Source organism: Rhipicephalus microplus, chromosome 5 (assembly GCF_043290135.1).
Source record: "Rhipicephalus microplus isolate Deutch F79 chromosome 5, USDA_Rmic, whole genome shotgun sequence".
NCBI classification, from domain to species: domain Eukaryota; kingdom Metazoa; phylum Arthropoda; class Arachnida; order Ixodida; family Ixodidae; genus Rhipicephalus; species Rhipicephalus microplus.
Window position 1 is genome coordinate 30,706,446 of NC_134704.1, and position 24,886 is coordinate 30,731,331.

The 24,886-nt window shown below is 47.5% G+C and overlaps 1 protein-coding gene across 2 annotated transcripts in view; it reads right to left on the reverse strand.

Annotated features, from left to right (window-relative positions):
- LOC119174779 (patronin-like) overlaps positions 1–24,886 on the reverse strand; it is a 68,453-nt gene that overhangs the window by 38,103 nt on the left and 5,464 nt on the right. Inside the window, exons 1-3 of one of the 2 annotated variants that reach the window (XM_075895125.1) lie at positions 3,346–3,624; positions 2,223–2,537; positions 1,071–1,156 (exon numbers count right to left, since the gene is read on the reverse strand). In XM_075895125.1, the coding sequence (XP_075751240.1) occupies positions 1,071–1,156; positions 2,223–2,537; positions 3,346–3,624 (680 nt within the window). Of the gene's footprint in view, positions 1–1,070; positions 1,157–2,222; positions 2,538–3,345; positions 3,625–24,886 lie in introns of those variants that run through there. The other variant, XM_037425841.2, reaches the window with a different exon arrangement.

Consider the following 24,886-nt stretch of genomic DNA (forward strand, 5'->3'; position numbering starts at 1 on the left):
TTTGCCACAGAACCTGATGAAAGGCTACTTAAAGAAAACACCCTTAATGCAATGCAATCTGAATATCTCACGTCTCTGGCACTTTAACTGCAAATATATGCCGGAGCTATGTCAATGTACAATAAGAATACGCAGTTGAAACAATGCCAGTCCGCTGCAATGAAAAGTCAGGTACATCTCTACAGCGACTGTGCCAAAAGGCACAATTTTCAAATGCTCTACATTCAGGTTCCTCATTTAACAGTGTAATGCACAATACAACGAATGCTTTTCGAGAGGGTGCACATGCTACTGAAGGTTACATAAAAATGAATCCCGACAAACCGCGAGGTGTCATAATATTAATTATTGAAGTTCGACATCCCGAAACCACGCTATGATTATGAGATGCTGTATAGTGGAGAGCTCTGTAAATTTTGATCATCTGGTGTTCTTTTAACGTGCACTGAAATCGCACAGTACATAAGCATAGAGCTCGTATCATACAACTAACAATTCATTTATATGATGTAGCACTCCTTTGGCAATCAATGGCAGTGGCTGATACTAGCTCAAGGCTGAAGTTAGGAGACATGCACTAACATGCAAGACAGTGAATGAGTGTTGCATAGCTAACCGCCACCTGTTATAGCTCGGCTGGTGGGAAACCACATGCATCCCACAGAAAAGGTGGACGTTCGACCTGCGTGCGACAAGCTGCCCATTCGTTCACGCCATTTTTTTTTATTATTCTATGACCTTTAATAGAAAGATTATGGTATATTTTATTTACTTTCTTTGACTTCATTGTATGATGGCTTCATTTTTATGCCACAAACCAAGAAACTGAGTTACTCAGTTTTCTATGCTCTAGTTACTCTGCATTACTTTGTCGTGTCATAAAATTCAATAGTTAACATTTTTTTACACCTCAAGGGAAAGCTAATAGAGTATGAATACACTGGATACTCCTAGCAGCTCAAAGGATCATTGTAAACAGTAACATCGTGCATCATCAGAGAACTAACTGACAGGTCTGAACCCTCGGCAAAACTCTCTAAAGCTACCATCGTTGACCAAAAGACACTCACCTGACCACTTCAAAGACCTTAATGGGTATAAGCACTTCCTTGATGTACAATTCCATAATGCCATTGATGACGGCCATGTGAGCACTCTGTAAAACAATAAAAGCAGCTCTGAGAATAGGCCATAAACAAGTATCATAAGCTAGTAGCTTTGCCCAAATATTTGTCTGAACAACAGATGAGCCTCATGTGAAATACCATACTGCATGAACAGAATCTGTCAATGACTTTTTTTATGTGTGCTAAGGACACTACTCTTGTGAAGCAATTTTATTTTCTCTTCCTGAACCCTTAGCATTATTTCCTATTATTTATATATAGTTATTTTGCAATGAAGCAATCGGTGATTTAAAAAAGCCACTAAAGCTTAATAAATGGTACAAAAGATATCAAATCAGTTTACATGAATAAAGCATGTTTCTAACTCCATCGTGTATTTTTTCTCATTTTGCAATAACGATATTCTAATTATGACAGAAAATATAGCCACAACACTTTCCAACGTCGTCCCAGGAAAACACAGATCGCATAGACTTCATGGATTGTCATGTTGTGGCCCATTAAAAGCCCTTTAAACCTGAAAAGTTCAGTTTTTTCACTTTTTGTAACTACACAATGCTAACTGTATCTACCAAGAAAAAATGGTACATGGCCAAGCAGATGCCCACATGAGTCACCTGAGATTAGTTGCATGAATTGCATCTCAAAACATGACTAGTTGAAAGATTCCGTGCTGTGGCTCACTGTGACTGTGACTGATTTCTTTAATGTGTGACCCACATTAAAGAAATCATAAAAATTTAAAAATTAAAAACATTACGCCGTGCTTAAATACATCAGTTAATGATACAAAGGACATGCACTACCTGTCTAACGGCTTTTTAAAAACCCTCAAAATTGGTTCAGAATCCACTTAAGTTTCTCCTTATTACTCAAAAGCATCTTTAGTGATAGCATTCATTCTTCATTATTGAAATTGAATTCTATCATGCTTATAAAAAGCTGAAGACTGAATTTGGGCGAATTCAAGGGAATTCATTATTACAGAAGGGCTATTTACTAACAAAGCTGAAACTTGTTTCAGGTTAATGTCCCTCATGAAGTGTAGATGTACCCACTGCAGCCTGTCACTCAATTAACATGCAAGCTATTTACCATGCGCAGTGGAGCAGTCTGGGCGAGCACGGTCTCGGTGAGGGGGGTATGGTCGGCGGGTGGCTCAACATCAACACCCTTGCGCTGCAGTGCCTGCACAACACCCTGGTGGCTGAGGCTGTGGTAGTTGGGGTCGGCGTAGATGTTGGCCAGTGCCAGGCAATATAACTCGCCACTGGCCAGCGCTTGCACAAGCTGCGGCCGCAGTCGGTCTTGTTCGGCCTGGTCCCGGTAGAAGACCTCGTGCAGCTCGGGGGGCACCCGGTTCTGGTGTGCCTTGGACACCAACCATAGCACTGAGGCCCGCTGTTTGGCCTGCATGCATGCACAGATATCACATATTAAATATTGTGGCACTCGAGGCCTCATTTTCAACTATCTGGGGAGAGATAGATGAAGTGTCAAAGTCGTAAGCGGAAGGCAGAGAAATTAACAAGGCAGAGTACCGGCTACAATAGAAAACTGAGATAGCTGGCATAGGTTCAGGCTTATGAGTATGCAACGCTAACCAAAAACAGACAAAACAAGTGCACATATGTATATGCTGTGTACACTTTTCTCGTCCTTCAGTCTTCTCATGCGAGTGCTGCAGAGTCCTGATTAAGTCTTGCTGACTGCCCTGCCTTGAGCAAGTGGAAAGGAGACTATGAAATTAGAAAGGTATACTACACATGCACACACACGTATGCACATACGCACTTACTGTTGGTACCTTTCAAAAGGCTCTTTAATCATTGCCTATCACAAGTACATCAAACCATGGCACCATCTTTCGTTAAGAGCCTGTTATCTAAGTGTGGAATTTAATTGTCTGCTCCTTCATTTACATGCAGTGCCACGGTTATTCTCCCTCTAAACACTCAACAACTGCGAAGTGTTGGTTTAGTTGTCAATACCTTGGTTAAATTGTGAAGAGTGCATTGCGAATATTGATTAGTTGGTGGAAAACTTGTAATCATCATCATCTGCAAGCGTTGGCAGAGCCAAACGCTACACACCTGCCTGCATAGGTCCAGGACACCTAGGGTTTTCGATATTTTGAAATAAATAACACAAGAACACCAGTTTTTTTTTTTTTTTACTGCCACTACAATTACAGGCGTACGAAAGACTTTTTTCTTACTTCTTTCAACTTCTGTTTCGATTTCCGGGCACTGAGCGCGCCTTGCTGGCAGGCGGCTATACGCAAAAACATCAAACATTTCCTAAAGGATAGGCCGCCGTGCCGCAGACGGTCGCAGTTCGCTACTTGCTTCCGCCGACTTCCAGACCCACAGCTCTCCTCCACACAAGAGACGGCAGCCGACTGCCCCGTTTTTTCTTCTGCTGCGGTGCGCGGGACGACACCCGTGGCGGAGTCGGGGTGCATCGCCGGCCGCTCGACCATGGTAAGTGCGTGCATGAAAATCGTTTCATTAAGGAAGGAGAGGATCAGCGCGCCGCCGCCAGCTGGTCGGCCCCACGCAGCGCGCCCATTGAGGGATTTTTGCGCGCCGTGTTTTCTTCGGAGGCCTCCTCGGCGGGTGCGGCCAAAGCGAGCGTCGGCCGCGGCGCGCCCACGGCACGACCCACGAGTCGGCTCGGCGGCCTTGGACGAGGAACGCTCGCGACTTGCAGCAGCGCGACGTAACGAATGCCGCTGGAGGCGGCGTTCGCGGGGCTGCAGCCACCCGACGCCCCCACGAACTCGGCGCACCTTCGTCTTCGCGCTCGCCACTCTCTCACGACGGACGAGCAGTCTCGAAACAGTCACTCTCAAAAGAGTTCGGTACTGGATCTCCGTCGGTCCCAGCAGTATCGTAGCCAGAATTTTTTTCTCTCTTTTGGAAGGGGGGGGGGGGGAGAGTGAGGTTGTGGAGGAGTTTCAACAATGTTTCATGTATGTTCGTTCGTGCTTGCGTGTAGACACGCGAGTAAGGAAAAGCGCTAAACGTTTATTGTGCAAAACAGTTTCGCGGTGCAAGTCTCGCTTCCAAACTAGGTGGGAGGTCCCCCCCCCCCCCCCCCCCTCATTACAGAAACCCTGCGGCCTCCGCTGCTTCCTTGGAAGTGTGGCAGCTTGTGGGGCTAGTTGGTATGGCATGACGATAGTTGTAGCGCGAGAACGAAACGACGACACAGAGACAAGAAGGACACGAGCTGGAAGTTAGCGCTCGTGTCCTTCGCGTCTCTGTGTCGTCGTTTTGTTCTCGCGCTATTACTATCGTCATGCTTCCTTGGCCCTGGCGACGAGACGTTTTCGATTGAACACTTGCAAAATCGCATAGTTTCTGGGGAAGGTGGGGGGGGGGGGGAGGCAACTCCTATTGGCTGCGCCTAATAAGTGTCCGAACAACAAACGACAGATTTCCAGCCACCCCGCACGCGCAACGACGCGATAAGGCACTTTCAGAAGAGGAGGGGGCGGATATGTGTTAAACACACACAAACACGCACACACCACACACACAAAGTGTCGAAAGACACTTTTAGTTTCTTGTAGTGCAGTAGTAGTCGACATTAATGAACGCAGAGGTCGATACGAATGATGATAGGGCTCCTCCCACCTACTTCATTTAAAGGTGGACGCCAATTCTGTACAGTACCTAGTCAGTCAATCACTTCGAGTCATTTTCAGTGCGCAGGGTTATTACATCCGCCGCGGTGGAACAGTGATTTACGTACTCGGCCGCTGATCCGAAGTTCGCCGATTCGATCTCGGACACGGCGGTCACAAAATTTCGCCGCGAAAGGGCAGAATCCCGCGCGATGTGCATTTCAGCGCACGTTAAATAACGCCGGGTGATCGAAATTTTCGGAGTCTTCCACTATGGCGTCCCTCATATGGCGTCTCTGCGCCATATGAACGCAGCGTTCAGCAGCTCTGCGAACGCAGCGTCCCAGCCATTCCCTATGGCAGGCTGCGTAGGCAGAGCTGTTGCGAACGCTCAACTAAATATGTCTATTATTAATGCGCAGGGTTTGTGGCTACGCATGTTCTAGACGATAACGGCGACCAAGCACCCCGCGACGTTCAGGTCAAAGACCTGTTTACTTCCAACACTTAGCCCGAAAAGCGAGTGGCACAATTGACAGGCTTTTACGAGAGGCGCGTCATCGCTTCATTTTCGCATCCATGGCGCAGCTCGTCTTCCTTCGGACATCGACGAAAAGGACGGAGAGGAGGTGCGGCAAAACTTGACCCCCCCCTCCACCTTAATGGAGAGCCCTGCAAACGCCTATGGTAGTATAGTAGTTCGAGAACCATTCGGACGAAGATTTATAGGTTATCGAGAATGGGCCGGCTGGATCACGATCTCCTCGTTCACGGTACATTGATCGATCAGGTATAGATTACACACACTATATCCGGTCAGAGGTCCGCTTCATTCTTCTACGGCGAAAAAGAGATGGAGAGCTGAAGGCACACGTTTCCTTCGCAGCGTATACGCGTCAAACTGCGGTATCTCGCCGTAGCAAGAGTTAGGGTCGCTGACAAGGACAACAAGTGAAAGACGGCGTAAACGCTGACCACCAAATTGAAAAATCGCATTACTGTGGCGGACACCAGTGAAAGGAAACTTACAACTTCAAACTCTGATACACGTCTGCTGATAGTCGCTGTTTGCATGCGTTGTCTGCTTCCGTTTACCCCGCGTTTCTGTATGCGCACTAAAACTTTTTTTTTCTAGCGATGATTTCCTGTTAATATAAGGATGGATGGATGGATAGAAAGTCCTTTATTGAAAAAAAAAAAGAGGCACTGGACCTCTGTGGGGATAAGCAGGACTTTCTGACTACACCACTAGTTCCCAGTGTCACGGGTTTCACACTTATTGTATTCACCATCACTGGTACTGAGGCGGCATAGGGTCAGTACTGTGGTTTGTCGGACCCCCTAAACTACTCTGATCAGGCCGCTCCGACTTCCATATTGGGCAAATAATAACTGCGTGTCCGGGTCCGTAAGATTGCGCACAAAAGTGCTGCCCCCCCCCCCCCCTCCCTCGAGCAAGCTTTCGACACTGATGGCGGCCGAGGACCATCGATTCCACATTCCAAGAACTGTTTAGTTCGTATCTATACCTTTACCGTCAACTATAGCTAAACTCGGATCTTAACAAAATCTCATTATCCGAATCAGAGCATTCGCGAGGTTGTCGCAACACATCGATTCACAACAAACAACTTGCACCTCGTTAAGTGCCGAGGGCAGCAGTTGCCTCTTTATCAGGCTCGTACATGACACGTAGTGAGAATAAAAAAAAAATCTATCAAAAGCAATTTTCGCGTTAGAGGTGCGGGTTTGTGCAATTCCTGTCGCATGTACGGCCGCCGCTACACATCGTTACAGCGATCTTGCGCAATCTGTTCAAAATGTTCCCGAACGCTTACACATGCCCCAAGCAATAAGAAGAAGCGCACAGCACTTGGCGTCTGTGAGACACCAAGGCATTTTGGCGCCTTCCTCTGCGCTCTTGCGTCAGGCACGAAGCCACGACTTATGCAAGAATATTTTGTCGGCCGGAAAAGGCTGCCCATCCGCACCAATGTATTGAGCGATGTAATTGAGCCTCTGGCCTTGCCCATGAGAAATACAAACAATTATGGCTCGGACAGCTAGAACTCTGCATATTGTCCTCGCTGAAAAAAAGAAGTTTATTTTTACTATTTTTCTTGTGAGTGCTGACTTGCCGCGCATTTGACTCTTTTTAAAGAGACTATTGAACACTGTGGAGATCATTACACTCTCTTTGAAGAGTCATGGGACCCATAAGAGTTGACGGGTCTCCTTAACGGGAGTCATTTACGTCGCAAGTCGAGACTCACCGAAAAGAGTAATATACACACTATTTTTTTTGGTGTTCATCGGAGCCGAAAACGACACTTATAGTCAGTCAGATTCGCCTGATTTGGTATATCAAATGCCGCGCCCGAACCGCGGCGCCAGTGAGCTCGATGTGATGTCACACACCCCGCACGCATTTTTAACATACTTGCACAAGTGCGAGTGAAACATACGTGCACAAGTGTCGCGAGAAGGAGTTATTTTCAAATGCACCGGGGACTGTTATTCGTTACATAAGGGCCAATCAGGGTTAACGCCCCTTCGTGCACTATATGCAGATAGACACCACGAAGGAAGGGGCTTTACTATCGGGCCAAATAATTAACGCTGATATGAGTGACGCCACCAAGATTGGGCGAAGGGGTTCGAAGGCGAAGCCGCCGCGCGCCTTTTCACGTCCGTGCCACCCATCCCAAGCTTTATTTCACCTACAGAATAACGTATTTGCAATTCCAGTCATTCGTCAAAGCATTAGCCGTAATTGAATACTCCCAATAAATTTTGAACATCCACCTAAACGTAAGTAGACGGCCGTGTTTCGCGTCTCGCCGACATCTAAATTCAGCCACACTACACGACTGTCAAGCGCCTGCGAATGTTTTCTTTAAAAGGCGTGCGCTGCATATATGACGCGCGTTCCAAAAGTATTCCAACCATGGTTAGAGAGAGCGAGATCGTCCTCCACGACCCAGAGAGATAGGCAACCGTTGCCAGTTGAGAAGATAAATTTGTCGAGATCACGTTACACTTGGGGCAGTCCGAAAGATTAAAAAGACACGCGAGCAACGTGAAGCCTTTGCTGTGCGTGGCAGAAAGATGGAACAAGTATACGTGCGCTCTACACTGCAGTTTTTCTTTGTTTCCTTTTGATTAAGCGCGGGCTTTTTTTTCTTTGTTTTCTTTTGCATTAAGCGCGGGCTTAAGCTGTTGTAACGAAGATCGAGAAAATGTCGATACGCCCGAGCATATTGGCTCGACAGAAACGATTCTTCAGGCTCATACATATACATATAGTGGCTTACAACATGGAGAATAAAAAAAATGGACCCGTATCTGCATGTTACGCTGCAAATGTCATCGAAAGACGATAGTGTAGCGTCTGGAGAGAGGGAACAAAACGTTTATTCGAATGTTGAAAATCGGTGGGTGGTATCCTGGAGGCGCTGCGTTAAAGTGCTTCGAGCATGCAGCGGAGGCGAACGAGCGCATCAAGTCACGTCACACGAGCGACATGAGCGCTACCTGGCAGTTATCTTGGAAAACGAAGCGCGCGCGCCCTGCGCGCCCGTCTCGGAGGTGATAAGGTGTAGAAAGCAAGGCGACGGGTAGGTGCCACCACCGTGTCGTCTTAGCAAAGCGTTGCAAACACTTGCCTTTTCGCGCAAGCGTTGCATGGTCAGCGCAACGTGATAAACGCTACGGTCCTTAGAATTACTTACGTATGCCTTTTGTAGTAAGACACACACATACAGAATATTGACGTGTTGTTATGGTGCCTCAGATATGCGCATTAATTGCTTTTTATTTGACAATCGCACAAGTATGAACGCTGAACCTTGACCAATATTGGTGGGCATTGCAGATGGGGTCGGCCGTTTGGAGTATCGTTTGGCCACTTTGGTGCCGTTGAGGGAACCGTTAAGGGCGGACAAACCGGCAAATGTACAGACAGACCAAAATTTTTGCGTCGAAGGTCCCCAAGAGAGACTATCGTCTTAAAATAAAATCTAGGCTCCACCCACAGAACCGCCAAGAGCCTGCCATACACTTCCGCGAAGAGAGCAGTGCCAGCTGGTTGCCGTTTAAAGCACTGCTATCTTGGGAGCGATACTGAAGCCCACTGTGCTCTGAGAAAGAAAAAAAAAAGAAAAGTGAGCGTTATTCTTGTTGGTAGGTTCTTACTTGCCACGTTCATCTTTAAAGAGACGCGTTAACTCTATTTTAGGTCCTACGACTCCGTGCGAGTATATAACAAGCTTCCGAGGAGGACTCACGTCGCTTCTTTGGCTTAATCATTGGATGATTTTCGTTAACGTTGTGTAGAGCAAAAAAAAACGAACGCCCAATGTTCCCTTCAATCATTCATAGCGAGGGTGTCGTTCCGGCAGACTCGATGTTGCTGAGTAGTAGGCGAGGGCTGCACCCACAGAACCAGTAAATGATAAGTAAAGGAACAATCACGTGACGCCAGCTGGCAAAAGGAAAGCGTTCCACACTTGCCGTCTAGACTACGAGCGACCGTGACCAACACTACCAAGTTAGTATGCACATAAACATATATGCGTGCGCACGGGATGATGGGGAGAGGGGGGCGCAGTCTACTTCATATTTTGACTTAATAGGAAGAGGGGGGCGCTGCCACGACACCCCTCCTTTTGAAGGGGAACGCACGACTAAGCACATACCTTCCGCAATTTGGCGGAGGGGCTCGCTCTTCCTGTCCCCACGTGGGTGCGGCCCGCAGCCGACCCTCCCCCTTGAGGGGAATCGGCTCCTCAGGACAATTTGTAAATAAAGTTCATTGACTGACTGACTGATGCCCCTGACACACGGGCACCCTGAAGTCCTTTAGACAAGGGGACATCTTTCGGAAAGGCGTTCGGGCGCAGTGACACACGACAAAGGAGTAACTCCTTTCCGGCAAAGATCCTTTTCGCAAAAGCGGATCCCGCATCTACTTCTCTGGCAGGGAGGGAGTACTCTCGCATACAGTGTGCATAATTTATCAATAGAAGAAAACGTGTGGCAACACTGGGTGCCCTGCCAGTATTTTTTGCGCTGAGAAAATATTTTCATTTTCAGCTGCAGTGCGATTTGTTGAAAAGTGAAGGCCTATAGTCGGTCCATAGTCTCAAACGCCTGCATTACGTCACTAGCGCGATCATGTTAGGCTTGGCAGCGGCAGTTGCTGTGTCGGCGACGTAGTATCTTAAAACAATGGAGTCGGCTCAGTCGGTGAAGAAAAAACCGCGCGTCCAGTGGACTGAATAGGATACCTGGGCGCTGATAAAGCTATGGGAGGACCATTTGGACGCCTTGCGAGGGCAAAAGCACAACGGTGGAGTGTACCAGGCGATTGCCGAGAGCCTCACCGACGCCGGTATTCCCCGTACACGGGCGCAAGTTCACAGCAAAATTGACAACTTGACACAGATATTCAGGTTTCGGAAAGGCTACATCTCTGTCTCTGCGCTGAGACATCGCAGGGCCACGATGAAACGCGGCACGCCGTCACTGACCCAGCTGGACGCAGCCATGTAAAAATTACGACAAAAAACAAAAACAGCAAAACACCGCCTGTTCATAGTTGCCAGACGAACTTAAGTTGCTCCTAAAAACGCAAAAAAGCGAAAGAAAGTTACAGGTATGCGCATTATAAGCCACCAGACAATAAAAAAAAAAACGGTTTTATGCTCCGGCGTCGCTGAATGTGATGTACATGCGCAGATTCTTTTTAATATTTCCAATCTTGCTGCTTCCCCAAACAGCGCCATTTTTTCTGCAGCGTTCTTCTGAGGCACCGCCTAAAGCAGTAGTCCGGTGCCGTGTGTCATCAGCGCCACTCCTTTCTGCAAATGGTCCCCTTAGGCGACAAAAGGGGTTTACTTCAAAGTACTTTACTTTTGCCCGTGTGTCACGGGTATGACTGACTGAATAACCACCAAAGTGGGCGGGAGGAGGGCGGGGGGAGGACGACCTTCATGCTTCATCGGGTGCGTAATATGAAAGTAGTATAGGTCCGGTCCCTACTGGGGGCCAGTTGTGATTTCGTTCATTCTATACTTCCTTCACATCTACAGCACAAATACTACACAAATACGCTTAAAACAGTACAATTAACGTTCCATAACGGAACACGCGTTAACGCGACCCCTCGCACTGCAATACGCTGCAGTAACAGTTCGAAGCAAGTGCTGGAGATGCGGCTCTGTAGTAGAATACCTTGCCGTGACGAAGAATGTCTCGGTGCGATTCCGATTCAAATCCACGATTTTTATTCTTTACATCTCGTGATTTTTCGCTCCCGGACAGCGGATGTTTTTCGCTGACATCCAACGCAGGCCGGCGACGAAACGACAGGGGCCTTTTGCGAATGGCGCTCATCAAATCGGGTCGTCACTACAGCGGTCAGCGCACCAACGTCGCTCGGCCAGCAATATTACGTCAATAGGGAGCTTTAGAATACCGTTTGCAAGCGCTGCGGGCGTTGCGGGCGCCATATGAGTTTTAGAATAGCGTTTGCCCTGCTGCGATCCGCAACGCACGATCGCAGCGACACCACAGCCTCGAAACCAGCGCTTGCGGGACACATGCCATCACCGCACGCAATTTCGGATTTTTTGCGTGCGGTCCGCGAACGCCGACTCTCGCTAGCGGTGCGGTCGCTGCCACTGCGCATGCGTCCACATGTGGTGCGTACGCATGCGCAGTGGCAGCGGCCGCACCGCAAGGGCTCTAAAACTCCCTAATATTACTTTAAAAGAACACGAACTAAACACAGGCGAGAATGCGGCATCAGGTATCTCATTTGAAAAACATCTAATAATGGTGACATTAACATATTTCCCGCGGCATACAACTCAATCGTTGAAGGGTTAGTAAATATGCCATTTTCTTTCGTTTCTCTCAGTAAGGATTCCAACTATGTGGATAGCTCCGCTGCGGTGGTCTAATGGCTAAGGTATACTCGGCTGCTAACCCGCAGGTCGCGGGATCGAATCCCGGCTGCGGCGGCTGCATTTCCGATGGAGGCGGAAATGTAGGCCCGTTTACTCAGATTTGGGCGCACGTTAAAGAACCCCAGGTGGTCGAAATTTCCGGAGCCCTCCACTACGGCGTCTCTCATAATCATATGGTGGTTTTGGGACGTTAAACCCCATATATCAATCAATAAACTATGTGGATAAGCCAGCATTCATTCATTCATTCATTCATTCAGCAATAAAAAATACCGATCCTCAGCCAAGTCGAGGGCCAAGATACGACCGAGGTGCACTGGCGTAGCATCTCGCCACCCTCGACACTGCGGAAACGAACGAATTCGCATGCCACGTCAAGCAATAAAAAAAACAAACAGAAAAAGCACACAGACACCCCTGCACAAAAGAGACAAAACCATCACACAGCAGCATCACCCTCCATGTCGCACCCGAAAACTGCGTGCACCGCCAGAGGCATAACCTCCGAAATCAGAGCGCACCTACACGGACGCCGGAGGCCCGTGCCACACGATCCACAGTGTGATATATACCTTACACACGGCGCGCCAGAGTTACTCAACGAGGGTGCTTCGAAAAGCAGCCACGGCGGTTAATTTGCATACTGTCACCGCTCGAAATCGTGCAGGCGCTCTTCCGTAGCTCCTCCCTTTCGCTCGCGTTCTCTCTCCCTCCAGCCCACCCCGCCCCAGATTGAAACAGGCGCACGCACTCTGCTGGGAGGCGCCCAGCGCGCCTCGCAGTCTAAACATCCCGCGGGTGTATGGCGAGAAATGCAGCCCACAACGACGCGCGAGGTCAACAGAATCGGTCGGGGGGGGGGGGGGGGTGCTCTTGACAAACTGGAGTGCGGCAACGGGACAGCGCACGGACGCCGAGTGTAGTTACACGGAAAGAAGGCACCGCATCATAGCCAATCTGGGGCGAGTAGTAATGGGGCAAACAACCTATCAGTACTGTCACAGCCGGCTTGTGCCTTGGAAGCAAACGGAAAAAATACGGCCTCGTTCGTCGAGACGGTCGAATACTTTCTATAATCTATTTTGTCTATTTAAATGGACCCTAAAGTAAAACGATAGGTCAGTTTAGACTGATAAATTAGGCTTCGCAAACTCTAGCGTCATTGGTTTTATCGTCACAGTTTCGTTAACAGCTAGGAAAATGAATGTAGGAATCCCCACTTTCGAATTTCCCGCCGAAATCAATCATCGACGGTGATGTCGCTGGTTGCAGCGTTTTCCCCGTATTTTGGCCCAATGGCTGAACGTAATTTCCCCAAACTTGGCATGCGAAGTCCCTGGCTGCCCCAGAAGACAATGCCCTTCATTTTTATACAGACAGGAACTATAGGCCCTCGCAGACACTGTATATGCAAATCTACGACACCACGGCGACAGGAGCGGGAACTTGAAAGGTGACGTCCCTTCCAGCGTTTTTTTTTTTTCTTTTCTGTCGTTCTCTCGCTAACCAAGCCTTTTCTCCACACAAGCGCGGTGTGTTTGGTAAGTTACTAATACGAGAAAAGAAAAAAAAAACATTTCTCCATAGTGTCCCTCTAAAACTCGTAGTCAAAACAACACGCAGAAAAGAAAAAAACCGTTCTTTTTTGACAACCATCACCTAGTATTAGGACAACGCCCTCGACCGAACACTTCATTTTAAAAGTCGTTTACCACGATTGCTTCGAACTGCGCTTACCCGCGCCACAGCAAGCGCATGTACACAAATGCGCTCGTTAAACTCCAACAGGGGAACGCCCCGGGTCTTCTATAGCTTCTGTGCACCTTTTTGGGAGGAAAGAAAAGAAATACCGAAGAAAAAGACTACCGCGCCTACTTGCAAGGACATCTTTGTCACATCTGTCTGCTAACGAACGCATTCTCCTACCTCTACACACGCTCAGTACTCAAGTGTGATTATTCGTTTTTTTTTTGTTTTTTTTTTTGCTTTCGCACACACTTGTTTGAATGATGCGCTCCGTCTTCCACGCAGCCGTCGCGTTGTCTTCTTATCTTCTGCAACGTAACCGCGTGCGCAAGCATAAAAGAATCAATCGCACTATAATATTTAAGTCATCGCCAAACCCGGCGAAATGACTTTACGGTAAAAAGACGGTGACATTCCAGGTACCGATGTCATGGAAACACATAAAAGACGAACAATAAATCAGATGACTATTTGAAGAAAAAATCCGGGCAAACGTTTCGCCTTTTTTAATTTCACGCCGTAACCCTGTCTCCAGTACTTGACTGTGGCGTCGCAGAGTTGAACTTGAACTTTGAACTTAAACTTTATTATGAATAAAGAACATACAGTAAAGAAAGACATGTTAGCAACATCTGGATCCTTAGCAGAATGCTAGTATGGATCCATGCAATTATAACATACATTAATTAGAGGCAGGAGAAAGAGTTGTATAATGAACGACATTTTAGTCTAAGATGCAGATTGTTTTGATAAACATATCACTTATACACAGATACCGAACACATTGAAGAGGAAAAATCCAACTTATACACTACACTTTGAACACGTTTTTGGTTTGCATACTTAACGTAATACATCTAATATTTCTGTACATCTGGTAATAGCATTCCTGGTCAGCATACAAAACAATAGTTTAAATAGTTTAAACAGAGTTAAAATTACTCCATTAATCTCCCCCCATACCCTTTCCTTCTTTTTTTTCATTCAGGCCGCGTCGGCTCGCTAAAAGTATCTAACTTCCCAGGTCCAATTTCCGATTCTCTTAGAACCATTTCTTAAAGTTACACCATCAACTAGGCCCTAGCAAAATCCATGACGTCACGTCTAGCCAGTCATGACGTCACAGCTAAGCGCGGAAACATAGGACCATCCGCTCTCTTCTCGCGCCGTTCCCTGTACTGTCTTGCCAAGCGTGTCCTCGCAGTAAAAGCGAAGTTTTCTTTTCCTTCTTTTTTTTTTCGGTACCGAGGAAGGGTATACTATACCAATGCATTTCGAATTATTTCTCCGATTACTGCCCCCTGTGTGGTGGTATACGCCGGTTTCAAGCTCGTCTTTCGGGCTGCATCTCTGTCATTTCCAGCAAGAGAAAATAAAAGAATCGATCAAGCCCCATGACCAGACATCTCATATCCTGGCCCTTCAGGGTCCCCACGCGAGGGCCGTCTCATTCCCGAGTGCGCCTAGACAGATGATATGATTGACATGTGGGGTTTAACGTCCCAAAACCGCCATATGATTATGAGAGACACCGTAGTAAAGGGCTCCGGAAATATCGACCATCTGGGGTTTTTTAACGTGCACCCAAATCTGAGCAGACGGGCCTACAACATTTCCGTTTCCATCTGAAATGCAGCCGCCGCCGCAGCCGGGATTCGATCCCGCTACCTGCGGTTCAGCAGCCAAGTATCTTAGCCACTAGACCACCGCGGAGGGGCGGCCTAGACAGATGACGCCGAGTTTAAGCCACTCACTCTGTGGATTCACTTCAGAGCAAGAGAAACCGCGGATTACGATGCCTACAGGTGGGGGCTGCAAACGCATACGCAACGTTTTCATTCGGCGCACTACCGCCGACCTTCCTCAAACGCGGATAGCGGGCGCGCTAGTCATCCACGCACAAGGTCGCACACACGCACCCGCCCTCGTTCACGTCGCATTAAAAACATCACGGCGCGCTCGGACCAAGCAGGATCTCCGAAGTGGCCAGGAGCAGGGATGATCCTCTCCACCACTCTCCTCGGCGGCGCCTGCTGCAGTACTACAGGTCGACCCGGAACATAATGCCGCCGTATTGAAGAACGGACTCGAGAAGAAGAAGAAGAAGAAGAAGAAGAAAAAACGTAGTACGTTCGAGATAAGAGGCTATTCTTGGGAGGCGCCACGCGAAGAATGCGCCCGTCGTCGTCGACCCTTCCGGGTTTTGCGGGGCAAACTGCGATACTGCGATGCGGGCACGCGAGTCATTAGAGGGAGACACTTGAAAGAGAACCGCCAAATCGGACTGATGAAGCCCGGGAAAGCGCGTCGAGTGGGGGTCTTATTCGTAGTCTTTTTAATTGAATACGGTAATTAAGAAGAAAATAAAGTGGCAAGGAAGAGGACTCACTACCACCGGTGGAGACCTAAGCAAGTCCACAACCTTTGTACAGATTTTAAGTTTGTGGTGACTGATTGATATGTGGGGTTTAACGTCCCAAAGCCACCATATGATTATGAGAGACACCGTAGTGAAGTGCTCCGGAAATTTCGACCACCCGGGGTTCTTTATCGTGCACCCGAATCTGAGCGCACGGGCCAACAACATTTCCACCTCCATAGGAAATGCAGCCGCCGCAGCCGGGATTCGATCCCGCGACCTGCGGGTCAGCAGCCGAGTACCTGAGCCACTAGACCACCGCGGCGGGGCGGGTTTGTGGTGACTGATATTGTGGGTTCCGCCCCGAATCGGAACGAGCTTTTTCCTTTTCTTTTTCACTTTATCTCCATAGACCTCGTTTGTGTTATAACTACTATACTTCCATGAGAAAAAAAAAAAACTGAAGCACCGACCCTTATGCTTGGCTTAGCTTCACTGCCTATTGACTTACTGAAAAACAAGCAAACAAAATAAAAACAAGAAAAATGGGCTAATTCATGCGTTCTTATTCTTTCATTAGATACATCAGTTTTATCTAGATGAGGGGTACGGAGCCTGTGCAGCGTGGTTCACAAGCCCGCATAGTCACCATTTTAGTGGATATGGTAAAAGCGCTAAACGTATCGTCTGGAGTATTTACACGCGTGCCGAAACCAAGTTGAACTTGGAACCCACACCTCGTGGGGGTTCGGCTTCATTTTGACCATGCGGGGGCACTTAACGTGCTCCGAAATGAAACACTGCACCACCGTCTTCGAGCTAATCGGTGCGACACCTCAGGCGCTCAGCAAATATACAGTGGCAGGTTAAGGATTATATAGATTAGTCCTGACTGTTCGTGTACTCCACGAAACCTTTATACCGACCAAACCTTTCTATATATCACACGCCGCGGTGGTCTGGTGGACCACCAGACCACCATAACCACCAGTGGTGGTTATGGTGCACGAGTTCTGACCCGGAGGTCGTGGGATCGAATCCCGGCCACATTTTTCAATGCAGGCGAAAATGCTTGAAACCCCCGTGTACTGTGCGAGCTCCAGGTAGACGAAAATCGTGGAGCCGTCCCGGCCTACGGCGTCTCTCATGATCATATCGAGGTATTGGGACGTTATACCCCGACAATTATTATTATTAAACATTTCTACAGAAGACACCGCGAAACCACGCGGCCTAACCATTGCGCATGCGTCGTCGATGTAACGTCACAGATTTAGTTTCTGTACTGTTCTACTAAAGTAGCGAAGTCATTTTAATTGGCAGATCCCACGTAACAAGGGGATAAATGTAACACGTATACATGCTTCGCCCGCGCAGGGTAAGGCAAAAGGAGGACCCAAACCAAGTAAAACTTATTTCTAACTTGCTACGATCACAGCCCGACTTTGTTAAAACACGACGTTGTCTATTTTACACGAAGACACAGTAACTACGCCCGAGCTGTGTGCTACAGGAGCCGCAAGAAGGCGACACATTCATCTGACGTCGCTACTATTTGCGTCGTCTCTGGAATGCGAACAAACAGTTAATGCCATGGTAACGGTAGCTCTTTGCGTGCCATTTTAGTAGCGCGAGTGTAATTGTTACCCACCACCACATCGCATCTTCAGACCAGCCTTGATTAACTCCCAGGAAATACGAAATCGTTCGTGAAAAAGTACACGTCCTTCCGGAACTTGGAGCATACACGAAGGCACCGTCCGAATGCAACCATTGCCATTAATGGAACGAACCAGTTCAGGAATGTCGTTCACAATGCCTTTTTGTTTTGTTTTCTTCTTCGTCTTCTCAGACTGCGTACACGATGGTGAGCGACTTCTCTTTACTCCTTTTCTTTCCCTCCTTTTTTCCGGCAATACACCGCGTTTGTGCAACAAAGTAAACAAAGAAAATGCGCCGGTTGAAAAGCGGCAGGGGTGAATGACCTTTACGTGGAGCGTTCACGGCGGTCGTGGCAGTTTATATACTCCGCTCCGTGCACGATTCGATTTCAAGAGAAAGAGAGAGAGGGGGGAAAAGGACTGCATCTTCAGAAGCCTCTGTCCGGAACAACCAATCTATGGAAGACGCGTTCTTTGCAAATACAAAAAAAAAAAGGAAAAAAAAAAGTTTCGTGTTAATGTGCAGCTGCCTATACGCTGATATGCAGTGATACAACCCAATACACCGTGGAAGCTCATTAAAATAGAATCGTTGCAATCAGCGGGCTACAATACAAAATAAAAAAGAAAGAACTGGGACATTCACGTACGTCCGACGAATTTTCGCGAGAGGAAATTCTCAATTTCCGGCGAGGATGCAAGATGTGCACGTTAAATTCCACCTCTTCTTGCTAAACTTACGCATAACTTTTTTATCATGTTTTATGCCATTTTTACACTCACAAACTATATCGTCAATATCACATCGTACCTACAAGAAAAGCAACTTTGGCGACTTTGGGACGCTCCCAACAGAGAGTCGTAGAGGGCGGAGGGGGTGCTGCGGTTCAATTTTTCCCCTTTCCCCTATCCGTCAAAGAACCCTGCGCAAGCAGATATATGTTAGGACTTGCAAATGTTTCTAACGTGCGGTGTAACATTAGAATAACGAAAACGCTCCAGTCAAAAATATAGCCGCACACAAGCCAGCGTAATGTGCGTCATAACATACATGCCCCCTATGTTTATTTCGCTCATTGTCCGTTCATCATCCGGTACAAGGGGCTGAGAACTGCACTTGTACAGGCGTCGCGACTAAAGTGGGACAGTCCGCTTCTAGAGCAGTGGATTCTACGCAGGTCCCCCAGCAACTTGTTTGAGAATAGTACGCCTGGTCCTTACGCATCCACGCGCTGCGAGGTTTTTGCTGGAATCGTACACATCGTCCTTAGGCATCCATGCACTGTGAGCCTTTCTGCTAGATTTGTATCCATTGTCCTGCGTATTCACGACGTGCGAGCTTGTCCTAGAATAGTATAGCTGAATAGTCTTTACGCACCTACGTGTTGCGAGATTATCCTTTCGCAACCACGTGGTGCGAGCTTTTCCCTAGAATTGCGTACCTTGTTCCTACGCATCCACGCGGTTCGAACTTGTCCTAGAACTGTATACACCTTATCCTTACGCACATCCGCGCACTGCCACATTTCGTCCTACATTGGTGTACCTTTGTACCCACGTATGCACGCAGTGCGAGCTCGTCCTGGAATAGTATACCTCAATTGTCCTCCCGCCGCGGTGGTCTAGTGGCTAAGGTACTCGGCTGCTGACCCGCAGGTCGCGGGTTCGAATCCCGGCTGCGGCGGCTGCATTTCCGATGGAGGCGGAAATGTTGGTGGCCCGTGTGCTCAGATTTGGGTGCACATTGAAAGAACCCCAGGTGGTCGAAATTTCCGGAGCCCTCCACTACGGCGTCTCTCATAATCATATGGCGGTTTTGGGACGTTAAACCCCACATATCAATCTATCAATTCATGTACCTTTGTTTGTACCCACGTATCCACGCATTACGAGCTCGTCCTGGAATGGTATACCTTAATTGTCCTCACGCACCCACGCGCTGCGAGATTTCGCCTAGAATCCCGTACCTTGTCCTTACACAACCACGTGGTGCGGGCTTGTCCTGGAACCGCTATACATATATATATAGAGTTTCCTGATATACACAAGAGGGAACTCTGGCGCTAGTGTCTATGGGAGCTGCAACGCACGGCGCTTCAGCGAGCATGGGAATGATGGGTAGTACACACATTTGTCCAATCTTCGTACTTCTAGCCTGCTTGTGGCTCCGTGTGTGTTTATGTGGCTTGGAGCTGTTTTCTCACGAAACAAAAAAACAGAAAATGTTGAGCGGTTGCGCTTCACCGCCTTATTCTTTTAGATTTAACTTTCCAAATCGGGTCACGAAGATCAAAGGGTTCGTTCTTTCGTTTGAAACAAAACCGAAACGCGGCAATAAACGAAGCCGCAAGTACGATTCACCGCCCGCAAGTACGAAGACTATAGGCAAATGTGTGTACTACCCATCATACCCATGGTCGCTGAACGATCGGAGCGGCAGAGTCCCCTCAAGTTAATTTTAGGAAACTCTATGCCGCTATATACCCCCGTCCTTACGTATACTCACGCAAGGCGACGTAAACGTGCATGAGCGCGCGCTGTTTTTTTTTTTTTTCCCGAGGTGCAGCTGTTTTCTCCCGGAGCGCTCGATTTGGCACGTGCACCGCCGCGGCCGCAGCTGAATGCGCTAGCCACAGCAGCAGCAGCAGTCGCGAACAGAAGCCACGAGGGTGCACGGGTTTGGCGGCAAACGGCGGTGCATGCACTGCGGGGCAAGATCTTTCGATGCGCGCGGGGGTTTTATTTATTTATGTATGTATTTATTTATTTTATTTATTTATACATACTGTCAATCTCAGAGGGATTATAACAGGTGGACAATCTAAGGCAGTGATTAGGTACAGTCAATAAAAAGGGGGAAAAATAAGAAAAAACAACAACAAAACAACAAAAAAGAAAACATATAAGCACATTTGTCAAAGTACAATCATATTGGCACTTTACTTAAATAACAATTGATTGATTGATTTGTGGGGTTTAACGTCCCAAAACCACCATATGATTATGAGAGACGCCGTAATGGGTGGCTCCGGAAATTTCGACCACCTGGGGTTCTTTAACGTGCACCCAAATCTGAGCACACGGGCCTACAACATTTCCGCCTCCATCGGAAATGCAGCCGCCGCAGCCTACTTACTTAAATAACAAGAAATATCACATAGCACCATATTATGTTTGCGAGGCTATCAAGTCGCTTTCTACTATAGTTTACACGGAGTCGAGCCAACACGCCGTCAAACCAACAGTGCGAAAATTGGCGCCGCTATGTGCTTCGTCAACGAACACTCCCTGGGCGCCGTCATATTCCGCTTTGGGTTGTTGTTAACATGCGTGCACGTTAGCACGTCACGTTAGTGTTGTAGCTAACGCCACGTTAGCGTGCACGTTAGCACAACACTAACGTGCACGTTAGCACATGCACGTTAGTGTTGTTCAATCACGCGCACGTGAACTAACCCCCCAAACAGCAAAAATGATTCCGGAGTCTCCCAAAACCGCGTGGATCATAATGCAATCGTATATATTGGCACCTAAAGTCCCAGAAATTATTACATTAACCATCGTAAACGTGGACAGATATGAAAGCGAGAAGGATAGAGAGAGAGGGGTTGACGCACCTTCGCAAGCTCATCGTAATAACGAAGGTTACGAAATTAGAGAAAATAAACAATCCATTCGCATTTGGATTACGTCACATTCCGAGAGAACGTGACCAAAAGTTCATAACTCTAGCGTTAAGCATGACGCAGCTATCAGCAATGAAATAAATGGAAATAACGGCGAAAAACGGCCTTCTGCTCCGCGTAATCCTTGACGTAATCCTCGACGTCACAAGGCCACCGACACCGCGGGATGGCTTTATGGCGTCGATTCAACAAGCAAAGGTAAGCGTTTCACTTTCCGCGATAGCAATGAGCTGTTTCAATAAAAAAAAAACGAATATTAATCTATTCGATACGTTCCTCGAACTTAACATTCACAATTCGAAAATTGAAATCGGAGTAATGCTTCGTGTCGTTCACTGAACAACGTGCCTGCTAAGCCTAGTTGCACTTTAGGAAGTAAATGAGGAAATAGGGGTATCGAGTTTGCACCTTCAGAGGAGTAACTTACTTATCACATCCATTGCACCACTTTGGGAGTAACTGCGAAGAAGTAACCACGCTCTCGCGGTTACTCCACACCACGCAACGGCACCGTCTCAAAGAAAACAGGCTTGTAGAGGTACTGATAGGTCATTTGCACACGGCGCAAACATTCCTGCAGTTACTCCAAAAACGGGCGCTTTACTCCACAAAGAGTAAAAGTGCCCCTCTTTGCCGTGACGTGGGTAATCTTTTGCGCGCATTCCGTCTTTAGGAGGAGCAAAAAAGACCTTTTCGCTTGTAACTGCGAAGTTCCTCGGCGAAACTTCTTTAGAGTTTTATAAATGTGCATCCTCTGAATAAAGTAATGTTCAAGTTAGCGCTTGTGTCTGTCGGCTTCATTTCGTCCCTTGTTAAATAGCGTATTTTTTTCGCTAATCATTAAACAAACCCAATTCAACACAGAACAGGAGCAAGAGCACTATGCTCTCGCACCGTTAATTGTATACGGAAAACACGAGAAATTACTTGGTGCAGAACACAGTTCGATGCTCAGTGAGCGACACCTCACCGATTAAACTACGCCCAATTATTCACTTACAATTTCACTCAGACACCCGTGGTAGGCAGCAGAGAGAGTGGTTTATACTATTCATGGATGCGGGCGTATTGCATTGACAATGAAATAAATTTGAATACGATCCATTTCAACTTCTTCTATCAAGGAATCATGCACTTCGTCTGTAGGGGAATATATATATATATATATATATATATATATATATATATATATATATATATATATATATATATATATATATATATATATATATATATACTTCGTTCTGCCATTTCAGACACGAACATTCCAACAGGCCATGGAGACCGCGCTCACGGCTAAGGAGGACGACATGTGACAACGCTGACTGTTACACCACGTCACTATTCGTTTTACAAATGAGACGTTCTGGTGCGAATTTTTTCTACGATGCGTAGGCACCCACGTTACAGTGAACTAGAAGTACACTGTATATACCCAAGTCCTTCCTTTCATCAACCGATCACGTGCTTGGTCAACCTTCCTGCCTTTCTCTCTTCGCACACTCTCTCTCTCTCTCCCTCTACTTAATCCAATGCTCTAACTTCACTTAGGTCGTATAGTTGAATTCCGTCAACGGTAGGCAACTGAAATTTGTCACGAGGTCGCGGTGATGGTGTTTCGGCGTTATGACCAGATACATGTAAATTCAAATTATTACTCTCTCTCTCTCTCTCTCTCTCTCACACACACACACACACACACACACACTGTGCGACACGCATGCGCTGCTAGTCCCGTCAGCACACGTGACATCAATCAAATGGTAGTTTGATCGATTTGTGGAGTTTAACGTCCCAAAACCACCATATGATTATAAGAGACGCGGGCTCCGGAAATTTTGGACCACCCGGGGGTTCTTTAACGCATTAAATGACAGTTAGCACAAATGCTACCTCCAGTGTACGTCTCGTACACGCACTGCATGCGCAGTCGGCCACAAAATTACACGGACCGCAGGATCGCGTGGTCCGCATTATTTCGCGCACAACTGTACTTTTCACTTCGACACCCACATTATTCGGAATATCGGGTGCCCCGATCGCGATTGAAAACCATCGACGTTCGACGCCAACCTACCGGGATGCCCCGCCGCGGTGGTCTAATGGCTAACGTACTCGGCTGCTGACCCGCAGGTCGCGGGTTCAAATCCCGGCTACGGCGGCTGCATTTCCGATGGAGGCGGAAATGTAGGCCCGTGTGCTCAGATTTGGGTGCACGTTAAAGAACCCCAGGTGGTCGAAATTTCCGGAGCCCTCCACTACGGCGTCTCTCATAATCATATGGTGGTTTTGGGACGTTAAACCCCACAAATCAATCAACCTACCGGGATTAACCGGTTGAGTACCGAGGCTGACCAGTTTAGCAGTCTCGCATAAAACGGAACCACACCGCAAGCATCCACTTCAACGGCGTATCATATTATGTATAAAATAAAAAACAAGAACACCCAAACAAAACAAGGAAGAAAGAAAAGAAACCGCACGGTGACAAGACACGGTCGCTTTTTTTTATCTGGAAGTCTCTGACGAAAGGCTCGAGAAATCGAACGTCCCACTCTCACCCCCCCCCCCCCCCCCCACCGTCTCCCCGTTCGATTCAACACTTCCTCCGAGATGGTAACAGAGAGGCGTCGGCGGCCCGGAGGCGATAACGTGTATACGTCGAAGGTGGTGCGTGGTGTAGTGCGGTGTGCACCGGAGCGAATCGCTGCAGTTAAAAAAGGCAGGCGCACCAGGAGGAAGGAGCCGTTAATTTATTCCGAAGTCAAAGGGCCGCGTTTTTCTGTTTTTTTTTTGTTGCGTATATTTTTTCCCGCGACCTCTCCCGATTCGCTTCGTTCGAAGGGACGTTGCACTTTCACTCGCGCTCAAATGAAACCTTCTCAGCAGAGAGGGGGATCGCCTCCTGTTGCGTGAGAGGCACAAAATCTGAAGTCACAGCTTCGACAGTTCTTTTTTTTTTTTGGGGGGGGGGGGTCACTCTAACGGCACAGGGAGGATGATGGCCGCATCCAGGGAGCCTCCCCTCGAAAAAGTTAGAATTTCTTGCCGCAATACGCACTGCTTTCGTGCAGCTTCAGAAAATGTGTATCGAAGTGACATCACAAGGAGGCGGGGAAAACGTTTTCTCTCATATCGGTAAATAATTCGAAGTTCACAACTGTCTATATTAAAACCGCCCCTTGACGCGAGAGGTCACTACTTGGTAGGCAGGGAGTCAGAATGTGTGGGTAACTGCTTCCGTGTGCATTATTAATTATGATTCGTGTTCGAAGCATTGGTTGATGTCCGCCCGCTATGAAGGATGAAGCCATATATCCAACCCAATTTAATGTAACGCACTAAAATACAAGCACAAGAACAAACGCTAAAAAACTTGGGAAAATACTGGGGACGACGCCTCCTTGAGGCTATATACCGCGCCAACTTGCCTTCGCGTAGTGAATATCGACGGCGTCCAAAAAAATTATATATGGGTAAATATGAAGTATCTTGTCCTCGAACAATGTTATCGCGAGCCAACTTGGCCGAAATTAGCAGAAAGAGAAAAACCCCAGAAATCCGCGACCTATAGCGCGCAGATGTTGGGGTACCCAAGTTACGGCGCGAAATTCAAGCAATAAACCTTCCTTTTCTCTTTCAAACAACGAACCTGTGATGGAGATCTCAAAGAATAATTTGACAGTATAAAGTGACTCGGATGTT